Here is a 20,332-nt window from a genome sequence, read left to right on the forward strand (position 1 = left end):
AGCCCTAAAAATGTCACTGGGAGCAGGAGAGGATTCCCGAACCACCAGACAAGGCAAGGAGAGGGGCTGATGCTGCGTGGCAGGACCTGGATTGTTGCAGTGGAGTTTCCCCACAGAGGCAGAATTAAATTCTGACCCTTAACTCACATCTACAGGCAAAACTCCCCAAGCGCTCTTGCAACCCAGTTACTCAGAGGGGGCTGAGCACAGCCCTCTCCCACACACCCCAGCCCTCCCGTGCTTGTCCCGAAAAGCATCGCTGGCTTTGCCCCAGCACGCTCAGCAAGTGCCCTTGGCTTCAGCTTCCCTCCAGGGTCACCCAATGGCCAGGCCAATTTGCACAGATATTTTTTTCTTTCTTTCCATCCCTTCCATCACTCCCCAAGAAACCATTTTGTTCGGTCCAAGGTCTCTAATTTGACAAAATCAACCAGAACTGAGGGCACCACCTCTCAGTCCCCAGCTTTTGCTGGCCAATGTATTTGCAGGAGGCACCGCTGACGCGTCCTCCCAAAGAGCAGGGCCAGAGTGGAAAGGGGTTTCTTCCTCTTAGGCTAAACTATATATTTAAAAAAAATTAAAAAAAAAAAAAATCAGTAAAGCACCAGCCTCATTTCCTATGCCAACAAACAAACTCTTTGGAATTCAGGACACTGCAATGAGGATTTAAGCAACAGGGAGCTGTGTAATCAAACCCCAGCAAATGCAGAGGGAAGTAACTGCTGCAGAACCTTTAAGTATTTTTAAATGAAAATAAACAAACAAACAATTTCACTGTGGCTACAAGGCATTTAAAGTAGAAACTTAGGTGGTTGTGAGATTTTTGATTGCAAATGAGCCTGGAAGGAGCATAAAGCAACTGTTTAGCCAACAAACATGCTTTTCATTAACCCCTCCTGCACAAATGCTGAGCTACAGACCAGGTCACAGGACGGGGACAGGCCCAGCTACCGACCGAGATGACAGTGAACGAGTCTTAATGGAAGGAAAAGCAAATGGGCACGAGGAATAAACAGATTCCTCAGTGCTGGAGACCGCTCCTGGGTTAGGCATACACTGATGATACCCTGCTGTGCCTACTCTAAAAATAACAGAATTTTTTAAACAAATCAGATTCTGGCACCTCCCGTTGGCTACGATTCCTAATTTTCTAAGAAGGGGGGTGGGGGGGTGGAAATCTTAATCCAAGACAGCAATATCTCTATTTAAAGGCCACATCTGTTTCCACCGCTGCCATGCCCGCCCTCGGCACACCGTGCCCGCTGCAGACCCTGAGCAGCTGCTGCCGCTCCCCCAGGAGACGGGTTTTTCCAGCCAAGCGAGACCCGCTGCCAGGGTGTGATGAAATGAAGCAGTTACCCACACGGCTTTATTCCCAGCAGAGGCACGGGCTGAGCGGGCGGCTGGCACCTGCCTGGCTGTAGGAGCAGTCCCGAGCTTGGGAGAAGCAGATTTCCTACTCTATGGAATAGAAGGGTAAAAGCCTGGAGTATCCCCTTTCTGCACCCTACCTAAGCAAAAGGCAAGCCCAGATGTTTTCCCAGTCTCTTCAGCCAAAAATCCAGTTGTTAGATACTCCCAGGAGCGACGACCAAACCGTGCATCAGCTTCTACTGCACGTTAGCAGTGTGAGACGACGAGGCGATTAATGGACTCTGTGAAATCCCCAATCCAAAAATCCCAATCCTTTAAAAAAAATTTATTTCATCACTGTTTTGAGTTAGCAGGAGCCCCTTCTGGACGGCTGGCCCTGGCAGGACTGGGCTATAACACTTTCCAGTGACCCAGGGACGGCAACGTTCTGGCTCCCAGGCTGCAGAACGTGCGCGAGACACGGTGAGAGCCTCTCATGACATCTGGCTGTGACAGTTCAGCTCTCAGATGTTTGAAGTATTTGACTACTTACAACATCTTGTTGCTTAAAAATAGTTATCTATCCATCACAGGTGCACATGCATACACGTAGCTAGATAGATGTGAATGAATGCATAGATACATATGCACACATATATACACTTTTATATATATACATATTTATTTCTTTATAATATAAGTTTCATGCATTAGCAGATAGGAAGGATAAAGGTCAGGAAAACTGCTTGTCTGTCATGAAGCCAACATAAAACAGCAGCCTACAAGTCTGTCCTCAATTTTCAGCACTTCTTTGGACTCCAGCACATATTTCATGTTTATTTTCCAACCCCATTCTCTGCCTCTCTCCAGACTTCTGTATCTGTTGTTCTGAACATGCAGCTTATGCTTACATTTCCTTCCACTGCCTTGCATTCTCAACTTTCACAACCAGCTAAAGAAATACTGGGTTTGATTGTATAAAGCTCGGGTGAGGGAGGGAGTGCTTTGATTTCCCTGGGCACAAGGCCAATAAAAGCTTTTCAACAATGCTGCACAGGACTGGAAAAATTCGTCACTAAACTTGCACTTCCCTTTGCAGGCTGCTTGGCTCATGCAAAGCAATTCTACTGCAGGTTTGTGCCATTTGTTTTTCCCCCTTTGTGGCCCTGCCCATGTGGTACCTCACAGCACCCCACTGAGACGCCCACGCTGAGCCCCACGTCTGCGGAAACGTGCTCCCGGAGCCTCCGAGTTTGCTGGCTCAGGATCTGAATGAAGCATCGCTGCGTTCACACCTCACATGGTGCAGGTTTTCTGGCAAGCTTCACGGTCCCTATGGGCACCCAAGCACCTGCATGCCTGCAGCCCGGAGGGGCCGGGCAGGATGGGTGCACGCACCTGGACGTGCAGCCTGACCAGCCCAGCGCAGACCAGCAGGACCAAGCACACCCAGGTCCAGCCCCATCCCACCAAAACACAGGCATTCAACACGGGTCCTGAAATTACTAGCCACGTAATCCTCAAGCTCTCCCAAAGCCTCCCACGGGCGTCCATCTCCCCGCAGGACAATGTGGAGCGAGCTGAAGGACTCGAGGCACACACCTCTCCCCAGAAACCTGCTGCAGGTCGTGCAAGAAGCCCAAGTAGGAGAAAGGGGCTGGACCTGGTGTTCACCAGGTACCACACAACCACCAGTCAGCCACCTTCCCAGGACTACACAAGATGTGCTGAGCATTTCAACCACAACACAACATCAAACGGTGCCTTTTTTCCCCATCTTCCCTTAAAAACACCGCTGATGTTAGAAAAAAAAGTTTGTTTCCTTCCTTTCTGGTTGTAGCCGTTCTGCCTGACATACAACAGAAGCCAATGCTCCTCCCTGGCCTAATGAAATTCACCTTTTTTGAGGTTTTACAGCAGGTAATAAGAGCTTTACACAACAGCAGATGGGAGGTTCCTAGCTTTCCAGAGAAGGAAGGTATTCGGTCCCGGCCTCCAGGGGCTTTGGAAGTGATATGGATCTGAGAATCATTACTTCCCGCAAAGAACAACCAAGTGAGGGTCATTTTTATGTGTTTTTTAGGATTCATGTTATTTTTCATTTTTCCTTTCATGCGATCTCTGTTGGAAAATGGCCCCTAAGAGCATAACATGAGAGCAGGTCCTGACGTAAGATCTAGAGACGTTCCAGCATTCTTACATTCACTGTTGCTATACAATTTACTGTACCTTTTCTTCAGAGGAGACTGTGAGCTTGTCACTTGATATTAAACTGCAAACCTGGTCCAGACTAAGGCTAAGAAATTCTTCTCCTAGCATCACCTCAGGGAAGTGCTGCTCTGTTCAACAAATGAAAAGGGGGAACAGAAAATTATAATGAAATCCATGCTTCAAGTCAATGGAAGGACTACAGCATTCAGAGACCCGCAATTATTACAGCTCTGAGCACCCGAGACAAACAACACACTGCAACTGCACAGCAGAACAAAAACAGAAAATAGCATCAGAGCAGATTAAATAAATGTGATGTTATTTCAAGTAACACAAACCCCACAAGACACTTTCATAAATGACGCTGGATGGGAACTCAACTTTCTGCAAAGCCACTAAGTACCTTCCAGGGGCAAATATGAGTAGAAGCGGCAACTGAGAAAAGTGCCAATGCCTTTCTAGAGTAACCTTTCTATATCCTGGTCACCTCGAGATTTCAGTTCTTAGCAACTTCAACAAGCTAGACAGAATCAGATCTGCTCAACACTTGGGTGACAGACCGCAGCAAGGATCTTCGACATTAGTAGGTACTCAAAGGAAAGTCCATTTTTAACACGAATCAGTTTGGTGCACACACTCAGCAGCAAATAGTGAGGGATCCCAGGGCACGCAGCTGAATCTGGATGTGCGAGGGGGCAGGCAAAGAGGTGGGCAACAGGGATCCTCGTCCCATGCACGTACATGGGATCAGATCTCCTTCTCTCCTTCCACCTTTTACTTCTTTCCCCAAAATATGTAAATAACCTTTCTTCTGCTCCAAACCCTCAGCACCCATCTTCCCCAGCAGCTTTGCCCCTTCACACTTAAGTCTGCAATTGTTTAGATTTTTTTTTCTCCCTTTTTGCCTCCAAATCCCTCCATGCTTGTAACATGGGGAGTTACCTGAAAACAAAATAGACATCACTACTTATAACCCCAAACTGGAAGAATTACAAGCAATTACAATACAGGTCCAAAAAGGATCATCAAATCTGTCAAATCTAGCCAGAGGGCACTAGGAAAGAATTATTTTCTAGAAAATAAATCTATCTAGGTCAAAACCGTTGTTAGCCCGTTGCAGACAATTTTAGCTTTGAAAGCATTTGTTACATATACATGCCAATTTAATCTCACCTGCCATTTGCTGAGTCCCATTTATCTTTGGTTGAAATACAGAAACACGAATCTCAGACACTTTATCTGAAGCAGCTTTTTTTCAAGCTCTAACCCTTTAGTTTTGAGAAGCTCAGACTCACGTTCCCAAAGAGCTCCCTCCACAGCAAGATCTGCCTCTAATTTTCACATCTGCAAAGTGCTTTGCCTGCCAAAAAGCAGCACCACAGGGACACAAGCTGGCATAACTTCCAGAGGGAGCTCCTTGGGGATTGCACCTGAACAACTTCGCACCAATGCCAGTGCTGCAGAGGGCACTAGGGCTTCCCCCACCATGGACCCCGCTTGGTCTAACAGGGACCAAAACACCACAGCTAAGCCAAAGGCTCTGACTAAAACCGGCAGTATCTGGATAAAGTTTAACAGTCTGTTATGCTGGAAATCATATATAAGATCTAATGAACCCTTCTGGCCCCAAGTACTTGAGAAGCAGGAAACGCTCCCCGCACAGTAAGCTGGATGCACTCCGACTTCTGGACACAATCCCCTATTCATTCTGGATGGGCATCTGGTAGCAGAAAGATATTTGATCTCTTGTTGTTAGTTGGAGCTAGTAAAAATATTTACTGATTTTATTAAAGTAACTTGTGCCTGTATCGAGAAGGCTCCTCAGCCTACTGAAGTCATCCAGTGGCCAGAACTAACCATTTCCCAAGTAACTGAGCTCATGCATGCCTGGACTCTTGGGCTTGGGGACTTCTGTCTTGATTTAATGCTGTTACATAAACAACATAGTGAAAAGAATTTTAATGGCATTTTTATTAATGGAGTTCCATTAACATTACATGGGCTGTTGTACTAACTGGGACTTATGAAGGCCAATAAAACAACAAAGCAGACTTTCTAATTGCCAAACAACCAAATAAATATACAGTGAATGCACTGCTTGTTGGGTTAAAGATTAAACAGGGCCTGGAAGCAAGGATAATGAGATATTACAAGCAAGCCTTTATACAATTAACCATTCCTTCCAGAGTACCTTTTCCTCCAGGGGATAATACAGCCGGAGCAGCTGAAAAGGTTTTACTTTTATTTGCAGGAGAATAGGGGAGGGCTTGGTGGGCACATTTTAATTCCACTGAGCCTACTTATGGTCCAATTAAGGACAAAACCGTACCAAGGAAAATGCTGCAGGACAGAGCAGGTGCTCTGGGAGACAGCAGGTGTATTTTTCCCTATACAAATAGGCAAAAATGCAGAAACCCAAACTGAGTAGAGAAAACTACCAGCTTCTCCCAAGCAGATGTCAAGGGCAACCCTGCCGGAGGAGACTGGAAAGCACTGGGGAGCTAAGAGCATAGGGCCACTGGGAACAGCTTTACATTTACAACGTAGAGGAGGAATGCTGAAAGCTGTTGCCTGTACCTACTTACTGCAACCACACACGTCCACTCTCAAGGAAACAAGCCTATTCACCCTTGGGGTAAGTGGCCGCTGCTCCACAGATCAGAGGCTCAAACTGCGTAACAATTTTAGCTGAATGCTCCCACTCACAAGATTTCATTTTGCCCGGTGTCGTTTATTCCCACATTTATTCCAGCATTGCCTACTGCTCTCATAGGGCAGCACACACGGGGAGGACACCAGCATGCCAACACTGTGCTATTGAACAGGCAGCCAAGAGCTTACTAGGAACTTACTAAGGAACTCTTCTGTGGGCTAGGATCCAGGGAATCAGGTTTTTTTACCTCCTTAGGTGCTCCCCTGCGACCAAACCACATTTCACAATTTGCAGCATGACAGAAAGTTACAAGCCTACAGCCCAGCCAAGTAGTCCCTTCTCTGCTTCAATACCAGAAGCACAAGGAGACCAACCAGGACGTGCTGATCTTGCTCAACCTACGAGTCGCTGTACCTGGAAGCAGGTTTAACCCAACAAGCGGACAACCCTTCCCTCACCTGCGTAGGCATTTGCCTGCTGCAGCAGTTCGGTACACGCGTGCACGTCGGCAAAAGCTCGGATTCCAAGGCAGTTTGTGGGATGCAGCTGGGACTGAAGAAAGTCACAGCAGTTTTTTCTAACGTCCATCAGTTGCAATAAACTAGCAGCTGGCAACAAAACCTGCAAAGGCAAGAAAGGAAAATTAGAGTTAACAACAAAGAAAGTTTGATTCACAGCTTGCACAAATAAGATGCAATTTCCCTTCAGACAAGAAGGGAATCAGATGCAATTTCCCTGTGGTGTACAAGAATGAAGGGTTAAGTTTTAGCCCTGTCTATGTGCAGAAGATCCCCATCCGTGCTCTGAAAGACAGAACCAGCCGTGTCATGCTGGGCTAAAAGCAGAGCTCTTCACCTCACATCTTCTCCCCACAAGACTTCAAGGCAGGTAAAGTGACAGCAAAACACAAGCAACCGCAGATGCACCTGAATTTCTGACTTTGCTGCAGGCAGGTCCTGCACACAGATTCATTTTTTTTTTCCCTGAAGAGCTTGATATTATTTATGTGCATTACCATCACACTCAAAACCCATCACAGCCCAGCAGTCCTTGAAACCTTGAACTTTCTTATTTCCAACAAAAACCAAAACCATGTTGGCTTGCGAGCAGGTGCCCTAACTGCTGTATATGAGAGGGAGTGCACAGAAGCTCAAGCAGGTTTGGGGGACAGCAAGGCTCTCAGGAAAGATGAGGGCAACTATTCAAACCAACAGCCCTCGTTTTCACCCACACAAAATGCTGTGGACACTTGTGCTTCATGACTGCCCCTGAAAATGGGGTACTGCTTTGTATCTATAAAACTAAGTGCAGAAAAGGGAGACAGAAGTGGATGAGGAATGTGACATCTGCTGGAAAAACCACCTCTGAGGCCTGTGACATCAGCTGCTTCCTTACGTCGTACAGCAACTGCAGACGTGTCTAATCCTAGCAATTCCGTAGCTCTGGCTGCTTCACATATGTCCTTCCATCTAGGCATCTGTGCTCACCATCTGAGCACAGACTTCCGGAAAATTATTTTCAATTCAAAAAAAATAAGCGGCTGTTAAATATAACCAATAGGTTAAGAGCATTCACCTCCCCGGATCTCGATGGCAGGGAAGGGAAAAAGATGTCCCCTCCCTGTCCCTGCCCACCTGCCCTCACAGTCCCATTCCACATCAGGGCAGGACACTCACAACCTGCTCCAGGTCTTTTCTAAGCCACTTTCCAGCTCCAGCCCAGCTGTACGGCAGCGTCTGGCTGCTGCCAAGCAGCCACCCCAACAGCCAACAATAAAAAAAAAGAAATCAATTAACTCAGGAGACAGTTTTGGCCCAAGCCTCTTGATGCCAGGAGGAGATTAGTTTGTGGTTTTGATTAAATCAAGATAGAAACGCTCTTGCATTTTTGAAACCTAGCTGTGCACCACTTTCTACCTAGCTGAACCATCTCCTTACACCAGCAGAAAGGCACCTGGGGTGCAGAAAGGCTGGGTAAAGAAGTCAGATCCCCTGCAAACTACCTCTGGCCATGTACCAGACAGAGCTTCCTCCGTCCACTGCCCACCCACCCAGTGTGCATGCCAGCAGATCCAGGTGGGCTGCTTACCTTGAACGTTTTGGGATATTGCCTCTAAAACAGAAGGTGCTCACCACCGTCACTAATACCCACGGGCTGCAGCCCCCTGCCCATCCTAGTACTGTTATTAGAGCCTTGTGCTGCCTTGAGAGGACAGTGTAGAAGGAGCCTTACACCACTGCAGCTATTGGGAACTGGGCATTATCATATAATCCTTCTCAGAAGTAGGATATAAATAGCCTATCAAGAGATGACTGGGTTTTCTCTTTCTTATTTCCCAGTTGAACGTCTCACCGCTCATCTTGTTTTTACCAGGGAAGGCGAAAAGCAAGCAAAGGATATCCGCTAGTACAAAGTCTGTTTCCTTTAGAAATAACAAGAGGAAATGCCCTGCCTAAACATGCAGCAGGACCAAACTGCAAGCCCATTAACATCCAGGCAAGTTACTCACTTTGGCTTGGATTTTGCTCTTATATTTGAGCTCTAACCACTGCGAACAATTTAGAGAGCTGGCTTCTTTAGCCGATCAGCCTCCATACCAAAACCCAGCTGCCTTTTGAATCTATGTCAAAATTATCTGCTATTACTACTGAGTCTAACTTCTTTGTTATGTAAGTTATGTCTAGAACCTCATCCATGGTGCCTGGGTGCGTGCATATATATATGTATATGTGTGTGCGTGTATATATACCTACACATACATATATATCCATAACCATCTAGTTCACCAGCTGTGTTCTCTTGCTCTGCAGATTCTGTACCAAGCTCCAGTTTTATACAACATTGTCGTTGCAATTAAAAACTTTCACAGACTTTGATAGTCTCTGAACTAGAAACACCTTTCAGCCAAAGGTGCTCTGTGTTGCTGTAAGGTTCACTCGATAGGCAGGACATTAACGCTAGACTTCAGAGATGGGGATATTTCCCTGCTCCGACACAGCCTCCCAGGTAACCTGGGCCAAAAGTTAACCTACACCATTCCTCCCTTTGCAAGACTGGGAGAGCAGCATTTCCCCAGGGCAGTGGACGTATTAAAGCTTAGGAACAGCTTTGACAGCTTGTCAAATGGGAAGCCAAATAAGCGTCCTGGCTGTAATCCTCAGCAGCACATCCAGGGCCACAGCTGGGACTGCACATCTGCCCCAACGAGACAGCTCCCAAGCACCCTCCCAGGGAAAGCCGTGACCAGAGAAACAAGCAGATTTTGTGTTTGCAAGGCAGGTTAAATACTCAGGTTGAAATGAAGAGCACTAAACTGCACAAGTAGGGGAGATAAAACTACATTACTGTAATGTGGCTTTTCAGTGCAAGGAAGGCAATTAGGCTTTATCACTCCCCAGGCGCTACCAGGCAGTGCAGAGGGTGAACAACGGTGCTTCTACTTAAATGCTCCACCTGGGATGCAGCAGCCCAGGCAGAGGCAGGTGTGATGGGATCAGGGAGCCACAAAACCTTGCCAGGAGCAGGCACAGAATCACAGAATCATTTAGGTTGGAAAAGACCTTTCAGATCCAGTCCAACTGTTAACCCAGCGCTGCCAAGTTCCACTAAACCACGACCTTAAGCACTGCATCAACACCGTTTTTAAATACCTCCAGGTGACCCCGCCACCTCCCTGGGCAGCCTGTTCCAGTGCTCGACCACCCTTTCCGTGAAGAATTTTTTCCTAATCTCCAACCTAAACCTCCCCAGCACAACTTGAGGCAGTTTCCTCTTGTCCTGTCACTTGTCACCTGGGAGAAGGGACCGACCCCCCCTGCCTACACCCCCCTGTCAGGCAGCTGTGGGGAGCGAGAAGGTCCCCCCTGAGCCTCCTCTTCTGCAGGCTGAGCACCCCCAGCTCCCCCCGCCACCCCCCATCAGGCTGGTGCCCCAGCCCCTTCCCCAGCCCCCTGCCCGTCCCTGGACACGCTCCAGCCCCTCAGCGTCCCTCTGGGAGTGAGGGGCCCGACACTGACCCCAGGGGTCGTGGTGTGGCCCCACCAGTGCCCAGCACAGGGAGAAGGACCAGGGATTATAGAGGCAATGGAGAAAACGGGAGCAACTCGCAGCTTCCCTCCTGCTTGCTCCACCTTCTCCAACGTCACCGCACAGAGCAGATACACCGTCCCTTGGTTAAAAAGCGGGATGAAAACATGGAGACACACCCCTCAGACACAGCGTAGTCCTCTGGTGCCACATCCACAAGTTTCTCCTCACCCTTCTATTAGGCCAATCCAATTTAAAAGACTTTCCATGGGCCTCGGAAAACCCCCGAGCAGCCAGCCCTGACACCCAGCCTGGCGCTCCGGGAGGGCGATGCATGGCAAGGAGCTTTGGCTCCAGGGAGGAAGGCAGCCCTGATTTATTGCGTCTCCCAAAGCTGACCTGAAAGGCACTCTGCCTCAGCCGGGGCTTGCACCTACTGTCATTGCAGCTTCTGGAACGAGCAGGGGGAAGGGAGATGAACTGACCCATTTATCACCCCTTTATCATCAAAACTGCATCTGCCACGGATACTCTCCTTCCTTGTTGTGGAGCCCTCAGTCCCTAGGGAAAGCTGCGGTGCAGCAGCACGCTTCTGACAAGGAAATGCTACAGCTTCTAGCAAAGCCTTTTTCCTCCTTTCTCAAGCCATTTTTTATTATAATTACTATGTCTGCAAAGCTGACGGTTTCAATATCTATTTCCTCCAGACAGCTCATTTCAGATTTCGTTCTTCCTATAAGAGTCTGATCTCGAACTGTGATAGTACACAAGGACACATCATACACGTGGTACACTGCACCTCATTTTTAAGAATTTAATTGTGAAATCAGGTTAATCAGGACTTTTCCCAGGGAATCATTACAACATAATGGTAATGACTTTCTTAACTGGGAGGGTAATTCTCAGGCTGCCTGCAAGTAATTAAGGACCATCAGTAAGGGTGGGCGGGACTCGTTGGAGAGGGACTGTATTCACTGTCTACAGCCAGAGACGTCCAGGTCCCAAATCTCCTCTTCTTTCAGCTCTGCTGAAGGACACCACGATGATCCATCTCTGGACTTTGCTCCCATCGCTCTTCACTGACCTAGCAGGTTTGATACGAGTGTTGCAAAGCAAGCAGTAACGCAGCCAGTTCAGCTGCAGAATCAAGACCTAACTGAAAAATCGAAGGAACCAGTATGTTACCACAGCCAGCTGTTCCGTACAGGTAGGGAGCAGCAGGTCCTGTGCTCTGTTGGACATGTGCACGTGGTTTCCATGGAAGCCAACCAGGGCTGCGTGTAAGCATCTATGAACTTCCCTGAGTCGCTCACTTTAGTTTTTCTCACTTTTATAGAAACTGCATGGCACAACTTCCTTCCAAATAAATTTGTTAAGCTGCACCTTCACATGAATGAGTTTTTTTGTCAGGCATGTGAATCTTTACAACCAACCCTGATGTGGGGTGCAACAGAAAAGGAACAGAAGGCAGCAGGGACAGAAATCCCAGGGTGGATTTTTCCTGAGACTACAACATGACTGCAGTGAAGACAGAAATTCTTCCTCTGCTCCACGCCTTCCAAACAAGTGGGAGGTTAAATCCCAGGTATGTGTTCAGAGGCAAAACACTGCTCAGCACAGAAGTCTCTCCATCATTCATCATCCCTACGGCCTCCTACTAGTGCATCTATATTGTCTTGAAATCTCACTCTAAAAATGAAGTTCCAATAGTTCCAATGCATAAAGCAGAAATGCATTTGTCTGGGCAATTCTCACTCATGTACCACCACCAGAGCTAGAAGAGCATATTTGCTCCCACATGTGCTCAGTGCTGTCTTTCATGGAGCTACAGTGGACTGAAAATCCTCTTTACCTGCACACCTGGGACCACTGTTGAGGAGAAAATGCATGAATTTCCCCCCGTAAATTCACTACACAGATGATGACTGGAACTGACCGTACAGGCTTGACCCTTTTCATACATACATCCTTCCTTCCTTTAAAAAAGCTAACAAAAAAAGAAAAAAAAAAAACAAAACCAAACACTTTGCGCAACAAAATGACAACTAGCTACAAAAATACGTGCTTAGAAAAAGAGACTCATTTCCTGAAAGCCATAACAGGCTCATAAAAGGGAAAAAAAACCACCAAAAAACCCAAAAAAAACCCAAACAACACAGGTTTCTTTTAGAAAAGAAACAACAAAAATACTGTTCAAAGGCTTCTGGTTGTGAAGTGCTAGGCACCACTCGGCATTTAACCACACTTGGGAACACACGTTCCTGCACTCCATGTTACATTTACTGCTCATCTTTTTCTCATTTCAGTTCTGTTGGGTTTTTTTGGTTGGGGTTTTTTTTGCTCATTAAGAAGATACAAACTTGTCTTTGCATTTATTCACACATTTTGGTAGCTTGGCTGCACCTGTTCAGTTATTGCCATTTATCAAACTTTTTTCTTGTAGGACCTACAATGAAATTACCTGGCACCTATGCCCAGACATCGCTTCTTCCAGCTGTTGAGGAAGTCTGGAAAAAAACCTTTAAAAATGCACCCTTGCCCTGCTAGAAAATCAGAGTGCCTGACACAGCAATAGCAGCCCCCTCAGGAGATACCTGCTGGGAAAAGAGAAAGTCTTGCCATGCCCAAGCAAGACTGCGAAGGAACGTTGCTGAAGCCAGACAGGCACTGCCGCAGCATCCTTCCAGCTGGGCGGCTGACACAAAGCTGCGCAGCAGAAGGATGTGACAGCGCAAGGGACCAAACCTCCTCACTTCTTCCTAGGGCTGACATTGCCAATCCAAACCAGAGACTGCAAGGAGCTTAGCATTTTGTTGTTCATGTTTGCCTTCACTGATGTGAACCTTTCCAATGAATCCAGAAAGCTCTTTACTGTAAGTTTTTCTTCCTGGCGAATATTAACCTATTCACGGGTGAACGCCCAGAGACAGAATGGAAGTTCCTGTTTAAACTTTCTATTGGTGTCATCACAAAATTATATTAAATTCCATAAAACATTTTCGGCATGGACATTTTAACACATATTAAAATCTAAACTAATCAGTTAATCTTGTATTAGATCAGCTTCATTTCTTAGTTCCCATGAATTAATTTATCTCCAGCTGAAAGAGTTACTCAGAGAGTGGTTATTTAAATAAAACCTGTGGTAAAAGGACCTGCTTTACTACATTGGGAAACTATGCCCAAACCTTAGTGTTCACCAAACTTACATTTTCTTAGTATTACTGAGAGATGGAAGCCAAAACATAGACAGGGCTCTTTAACTCTTTGTAATCCCTAAGCCACAGAAGGTACGCTTTGGTTAGATATTACAAATAAAAATAGCTTTTCAGTTGCTCAGAAAAGGTAACATCTGGACTTCTTCATAGACCTCCTGGGCAAGCCTCCGCTGCCAGCACGGAGCAGGACTGAGCGGGCTCTCCAGCCTGCTCCAGCTCCCACAGCGCTGCTCACAGCCAGGTGCAGACGTACTCGAGCACTGAAATGTTCTCATGGGAAAACAGCCAGAGCACGCATAGTCCCTCCAAGCAAGCTTCATTCAAGGCAGACTGACTGGGGCCAGCACACCAGATGGTATCCTGAGCTCAGCACGTCCCACATGCCGAGTGGGTGCTTCTGGGCCACCTAACCACCAGCAGCGTGGAAGGAAAGCATACGTTTCAGAAAGCATGTGGATATAGTCTTCACATGTCCCACAGAAAGAGGGACCAGCCCGAGCGTGTAAATGTCATTTTTCCTCCAGCCATGGAAGATCCCAGAGGTGCAAGGAACTCCAGCCTGGTTCCCCACTGAAGTAACGCTGTATCTCACCTCCTGGTGACCCTGACTACACACTGAGCATGGGCTACACAGCCAACAGCTAAGTTCAAGCAACTCACGGTTGGGTCTGAACCTCAGCTTCTTTGCTGTAACGGCAACTTGAAGGTCTCCTCACCGCTGGTCCTCAGCCTCACCATAGAGCAACCAGGGTCCACACTCCTATCAATGTGACAACTGCCAGAAAGTCAGGTTTGTAAAACCAGAGGGCAGAAGGGGCAAGAAAAGGCACCCACAGACTCAGGTCAAAGGATGGCACAGGGCTTAGGCTGCAAAGCAGACGTAGCTCAGGGTTTTGTCCAGGTTCCTGCAGGAAGAATGACAGGTCAGCAACAACCTGCATCCTCCCTGAGAGGCAGAAGAGGAGCATGTCCCATCCACAGCAAGAACTAACAGCAGAGCTCAGGGGCTGCAATCAGCACGCAGAGGCTAGCTGGAAGCCAGTAGCTACCAGTGTTCTCCACGGGTCAGTGCTGGGTCCAGTCCCATTCAACTTAAGCACCAGTGACCTGGATGAGGGGATAGTGTGCCCTTTTGCTGCTGTTCAGCAAGACCTGGACAGGCCAGAGAGCTGAGCAGTGAAGAACTTGATGAAGTTCAGCAAAGGCAAGTGTAGGGTCCTGCCCTGGGTAGGAATGACCCCATGCACCGGCACAGGCTGGGGATGACCTGCTGGGGGGCAGCTCTGCGGAGAGGGACCTGGGAGTGCTGCGGGGCAGCAAGCTGCCCATGGACCAGCCTTCAAGAAGGCCAGTGGTGTCTGGGGGGGCATCAGGAGGAGCGTGGCCAGCAGGGCAAGGGAGGTGATGCTCCCCTCTGCTCTGCCCTGGGGAGGCTGCTGGAGTGCTGCATCCACTGCTGGGCTCCCCAGTTTAGGAGAGACAGGGGGCTGCTGGAGAGGGGCCAGCGCAGGGCTACGGAGATGATGGGGGGACTGGAGCATCTCCCTGGTGAGGAAGGGCTGGGAGAGCTGGGAGTTCAGCCTGGAGAGGAGAAGGCTGAGAGGGGACCTTAGCAATGGCTACAAATATCTACAGGGCGAGTGCCAGGAGGAGGGGGCTGGGCTCTTTCCAGTGGTGCCCAGCGACAGGACAAGGGCAACGGGCACAAACCGCACCACGAGAAGTTCCAGCTCCACGTGAGGAAGAACTTCCCTGCCCTGCGGGTGACGGAGCCCTGGCACAGGCTGCCCAGCGAGGCGGGGGGGGTCTCCTTCTCTGGAGACATTCAAACCCACCTGGACGTGGTGGGTCCTGCTCTAGGAGAGCTGCTGCAGCGGGGGGGGATGGGGTGAGCTCCGGAGGTCCCTTCCCACCCTGACTGTGCTCTGATTCAAGTCACAGAGAAGAAAGTTGCCACCTGCAAGCAATAATGGGGCCAAACCAAAAAGCACATCTGCACGTAAGATCCCACGTCCCTTCCAGAAATCAGTGGCGAAGCGCACAACCGTTTTCTTACCACAAATAAGAGTGAAAGAGAAAACTTCAGCAGCCACAGCCACGTGACATGGCGAAATGTCTTCCTGAGCATCCAACTTGATCCCTAGACTGCTTCTGAATTACTATTTCCACTTCTGGACAAATATTTACCTCAAAGGAGTTCACGACAGCGCGCGCACACACACGGGGGGAAGAATGCCCTCATTCGTACAGTGCATTTGACTCCAAGCTCTGCTAAACAAACTACCCAGAAGAATCTAAAAACCAACAGCCAGATTCCTCTGCCATGCCCTTAGAACAACGTTTGACTCGCTGCTTGTTTGAGTTGATTTTGACCTTCGACAGAGTGACCCGCCAGCCAGCCCAGCTCCTTGGAAGGCAAGTGCCTGCTCTCGTTACACGAGCTCGACACAAACCCCAAATGCAACATGACTTAAGCGCAAGGAAAGCACCAAAGCGCCTCAAGACTAAACAGAGGCTGGAAGCAGCTCTTTTCAAGCTCAGCCTTTCACCTTCTGCAGCCTGAAGAGATCACTCGCTACCAAAGGACCTCTGCCTTCGAGTTCCAAGCTTTTTATGTGGGTCTCCGCGGGAGCCGCTGACCCAGGCCTACCTGCACGTTCTCCTCCGTGACCTCGATCTCGGCAGTGTAGATGTAATCAATCAGCTTCCTCAGCGTCTGCCCATCAACGTCTTTTATCTCAATCTTCTTGGCTTTACTTTCAGACATGTCTCCTGAAATTAATTTCAAAAGGGAAGTTATAGGTTGCTTTGCAGGACATTGCTCCCCATACATCCAGCACATTCTCCTGGTATTTGACTAAAAGACCACCCTAGCGCTATCGCTGACCATCAAAGGACAACCAGCAAGATTCCCAGAAGCCTCATAATGCCACCTAAAACACATCTTAGCATTTGAAGACATTAGTGTAAAATAAAATAAGACAATAAACGCAACAAGCTCAACTTCTTGCCAGAAAGGAATCTGGCATAGTTCACCTGCATTCAAACACATATAGGGGCTAAAGAAAAAAAAAAAAAAACCAGCATGACCCTCAACCATGTCTCAGCAGAGGGAGAGACTCAAAGAGACTGTGGACAAATCTTAGGAGGGCTTTTTAAAAAATATGTATATTTTATATAGGTACTATATTTTTTAGAAATTTTTACATATATACACACATACAGGTAGATGAGTAAGTTGCAACAGCTAAGTTAGGGTGCTTTGTCATATACCCTACAATAAAAGCAAGGCAGCATTACTCTCTTTCTTTAGGAAAAACTTGAAACCTGCTCAGGAAAACAAGCATACATGCCAGAAGTCACATCTGGTGCAATGCAAGCTTCTCTCCTAAATCACCCTGCCGTAAGCTGCCCGCACGGTCAAACATTACGCAAAGCATCTCTGCAGAAAGCCGTGTTTCTCATCTCTCACCTTCCCAGTCTTGCACCTCAAAGGCAATGCAGCCTTTGGATCCAAATTGCAGCCTTTCTCCAAACACGTAACTTTCAAAAAAAAAAAACCCCAAAAACCAACAACCAACACCAAACATGCAAAACTAGACCAACAGTTTCCTCTATAGATAGACAAGTAAAACATGTATCTGTGTAAGAGCCTATACATGAACCAGAGCTTTCTGCACATCTTCCCCATCGCTGCTATGGCCACTGCTGTGCAGGCACCATGCCCACATATGCTGTGCATGACAGGAGCACATCACCAGAACAAAAGCATGCTGCGGGGAGGAGAAAGGCCTCCCTGTGGCACTTCTAGTGTCCAGGCACACCGTGACCTCACCCAGGTTTTAAACACCGAGATCTTGAGGAACCGCAGAAAAGAGAGAACAAACTCCCAAGCGGAAAGAAAACAATAAGGGGGGTGGGGGGGGGTGGGGAAGCTAAACAAAGGGGAGCATGAAGAAATGTCAATTCTTAAACCTGGGTATGAATAATCACTACTCCAAGAAATCTGGTGACTCAGTACTGCTGTGGGGGATTAAGTCGAAAAATGGTTCCTGCAGCCTATGGGAGCCGTAATTAAAGCCTACATCTCCGTGCAGCATGTGACAAGACACGGCCAGGCTCATTAAGTCCACAGCACAGTCAGATGCTTAAAGGGTGTCCAAGCCTGAGCAAAATCTGGATCCTGGAAATTAAACTTTGCCGGCTTCATTTATGCCAATAAGGAGGTAAATAACAGGACTAGGGTCAGACCATAAGTATTAGAAGAGCCAACAATGTCCCAGGGGACATGTAGACTGAAATAATATTTGCCCCAAATTCAATTTCTTAAACTGAATAATGAAATGTTACTCAGAGAAGCCCATGAATACAAATGCACAAGTACAAAGGGATACACAACCCACATTTGGGAGGCCTTCAAAGCAAGTAGGACTTTAATTGACAAAATAAACGTCATCTCCTTCACATACTTCCTCCCTGCAAAACACCTCAAACATCTCCAGAATGAGAGGGGACTTCTAAGACCAGGCCAGCCCCCAGCAGCCTCTGTGGAGCTGGCGGTGCCTGCAAGGAGCACCCAGCCAAAGCCCACCTGCGGAGCTGGGGGTGAGCGGAGCAGCCGGGGACCTGCAGCACCCACCAGGACCCGTGGGGCAGAGGGGACGCTCGGCCGCATGCACCCAGAGACTGATGCAGAAATAGCTTGGAGGGACCGATCCAATAACATCGTCTCTCTTTGTGGCATTCACGTGACACAGGCAACAAAAATACAGGCTGTGTGGGCTTCCACACCCACCAGCAAGCTGCCAGTCCTGCATACTAATGGCCTCCGCTGCCTCTGCGCTGCTAACAGCCCAGCGCTCGATGGGGGGGGGGGCTCGGGTGCTGCACCCCACAGCCAGGTGGGATCCAGCCCCTCCAGCCGCACCAGTGCGGACAGGCGGCTGCCGCTGGCCAGAGGGTGCTGCTCTGGACGTGTCTAACATGGCAGAGCGAGGAAGAACCTGAAGACACCTCGGGAGAGCCAAGGTGGGGGTTGGTGCAGAGCGGGAGCAGGCAGAAAGCTGCCCCCTCCTCCAGGCACAGACCCAAGGCGAACACAGCCTCTAAAGCACGGCTGCAGGCAGCTGAATGGGAGGGTCAATTAAGGCATCTCGTCCCACACCCCCTTCAGAAAAAAACCCAAAACTTAAAGCCCACAAAACCCAACCCCTAGGATTTCTTCCGTGAGGCAGACTCCAGCCTTGCCTGGTAAGCTCGTTACAGAATAACCCAAAGCGCCAGCATCGTATCTAAGAGCTGTGCTGAGAAAGGGCTGCCCTGCACGAGGGGCTGCACAGCCCCTGTCCCCCCGGCGCTGCGGCTGGGCAGACACGAGGGACAGGCGAGGAGGGAGCAAAGGCAGTCAGGACAGGCAGAGCGGCTCCAAGCACGGCCTCTTTAGGGGACAGAGTTTGCAGAAGCCAGCCCCCTGCGAAGGCAAGCCCTTCACACATCGTGGTCAGCATCCAGGGGTGCTCCCTCCATTCCCCTCTGCTCACCAGGGCAGGGACAGCAGAGCTCTCCTGCTCTGTCACAAGATAAACTCCAGCAGCTCGTGGTGCCTTGTTTACCCAGCACAGCAGCTCGCCCTGCCTCCTACACAGCCCACTCCAGAGAGGCTTCCCCGTGCACAGCGACAGCTTTTGCTGTTTCGTAAGTCAGAGGCGTGCTGAAGGGGAATACGAGTGCATCCGATAACAAAACCACGACTTCTCGCACATGGGGCGAGTGCTTTGAAGCAGCACGTGAGACCGGTGGTTTGGAAGCCACGACACACTCCTTCAGCACTTCTGCAGCTCCCCCGGGTATCTCGCAGGAGCGGTGCTAGCAGCATCACTGAAGTATCTGTTATACTTTCTGAAATGATTGTGGTTTCTTCTAAAAAGATAGAATGGTGCCGACGAGGACCAGCCACTGTCCAAAATGCTCTAGAAAGCCAGTATGGGAAGGGACACTCCGTTAGAAGTGCTGGGCTCCATCTGTCCTTCAGCAGTGGAAGACACAAATGGAAGACGTGCCTGCTTATTTTCAGACTCCCCAAGGCTATTTTGAAGAGGAATGCCCAGCCAGAGGATGCTAGATGGTTTAGGAAAGACCCCAAGGTCATCACAAGGTCATTCATGAGCCCAAAATCAAGCCCAACCTACAGGGACAGGGCCTGCAGAGCAAGCATCAGGCAAAGGTGGATGAGCTGCAAGTCTCAGTTTGGTTCCCGCTGTTCACAGCTTTACACTGATCATGCACTACCACATGGCTGCCAGCACTGCTGGGGGACCCCTCCAGCTCCCCCTACCCCCCCAGAGTGGCTCGTCCAGCAGGGACTCAGCATGCACAAGCTGCTCCTGCAAACACCCATGTGGTGCAGATGCTCTGGAGCCAGGGGGTTGCATCACCAACTTGCAATGCCAAAAAAAAAAAAAAAAACCCAACCACAAAACAAAAAAACAAACAACAAAAAAAACCAAAGCACACAAAAAACCCACCACAAGCCACAACAACCAACCAATGTTCAAGCTGTGATTTTAAACTGTCCCCCTCCAGCGAGTGAACCACCACACAGCTGGAAGGAGATCACGCACTCAGTCTTTGCAAGAGGGAGATCCAGACCTTAGACAGTTGAGACTAGCCAGACCAGAAGCGAAGGGAGAACTGCTCTTTGCCTGACCCGCTGCCCCCAGGGACATGTCAGGGGGAGGGGACCGGCGGCCGCCAAGGCTGTCACCCAGCCCAGGGGAGCTGCCGAGCCAGCCACATGACGGTGGTTAGCTGATTACTGTTTAACCCGCAGCATAAGGGATTACACAGCCTGGAGAATTCCTGCATGGAAACA

General features: G+C 48.8%; 1 protein-coding gene across 4 annotated transcripts in view; it reads right to left on the bottom strand.

Moving 5' to 3' along the window:
- Positions 1-20,332, bottom strand: part of KLHL3 (kelch like family member 3) — a 57,013-nt gene that overhangs the window by 19,561 nt on the left and 17,120 nt on the right. For all 4 annotated transcript variants that reach the window (XM_037397130.1, XM_037397127.1, XM_037397129.1 and 1 more), the window contains exons 4-6: positions 16,112-16,233; positions 6,676-6,838; positions 3,583-3,692 (exon numbers count right to left, since the gene is read on the bottom strand). In XM_037397130.1, coding sequence (XP_037253027.1) covers positions 3,583-3,692; positions 6,676-6,838; positions 16,112-16,233 — 395 coding nt within the window. The remainder of the gene's footprint in view (positions 1-3,582; positions 3,693-6,675; positions 6,839-16,111; positions 16,234-20,332) is intronic.

The sequence above is a fragment of the Falco rusticolus genome, chromosome 8 (assembly GCF_015220075.1).
Source record: "Falco rusticolus isolate bFalRus1 chromosome 8, bFalRus1.pri, whole genome shotgun sequence".
NCBI lineage: Eukaryota > Metazoa > Chordata > Aves > Falconiformes > Falconidae > Falco > Falco rusticolus.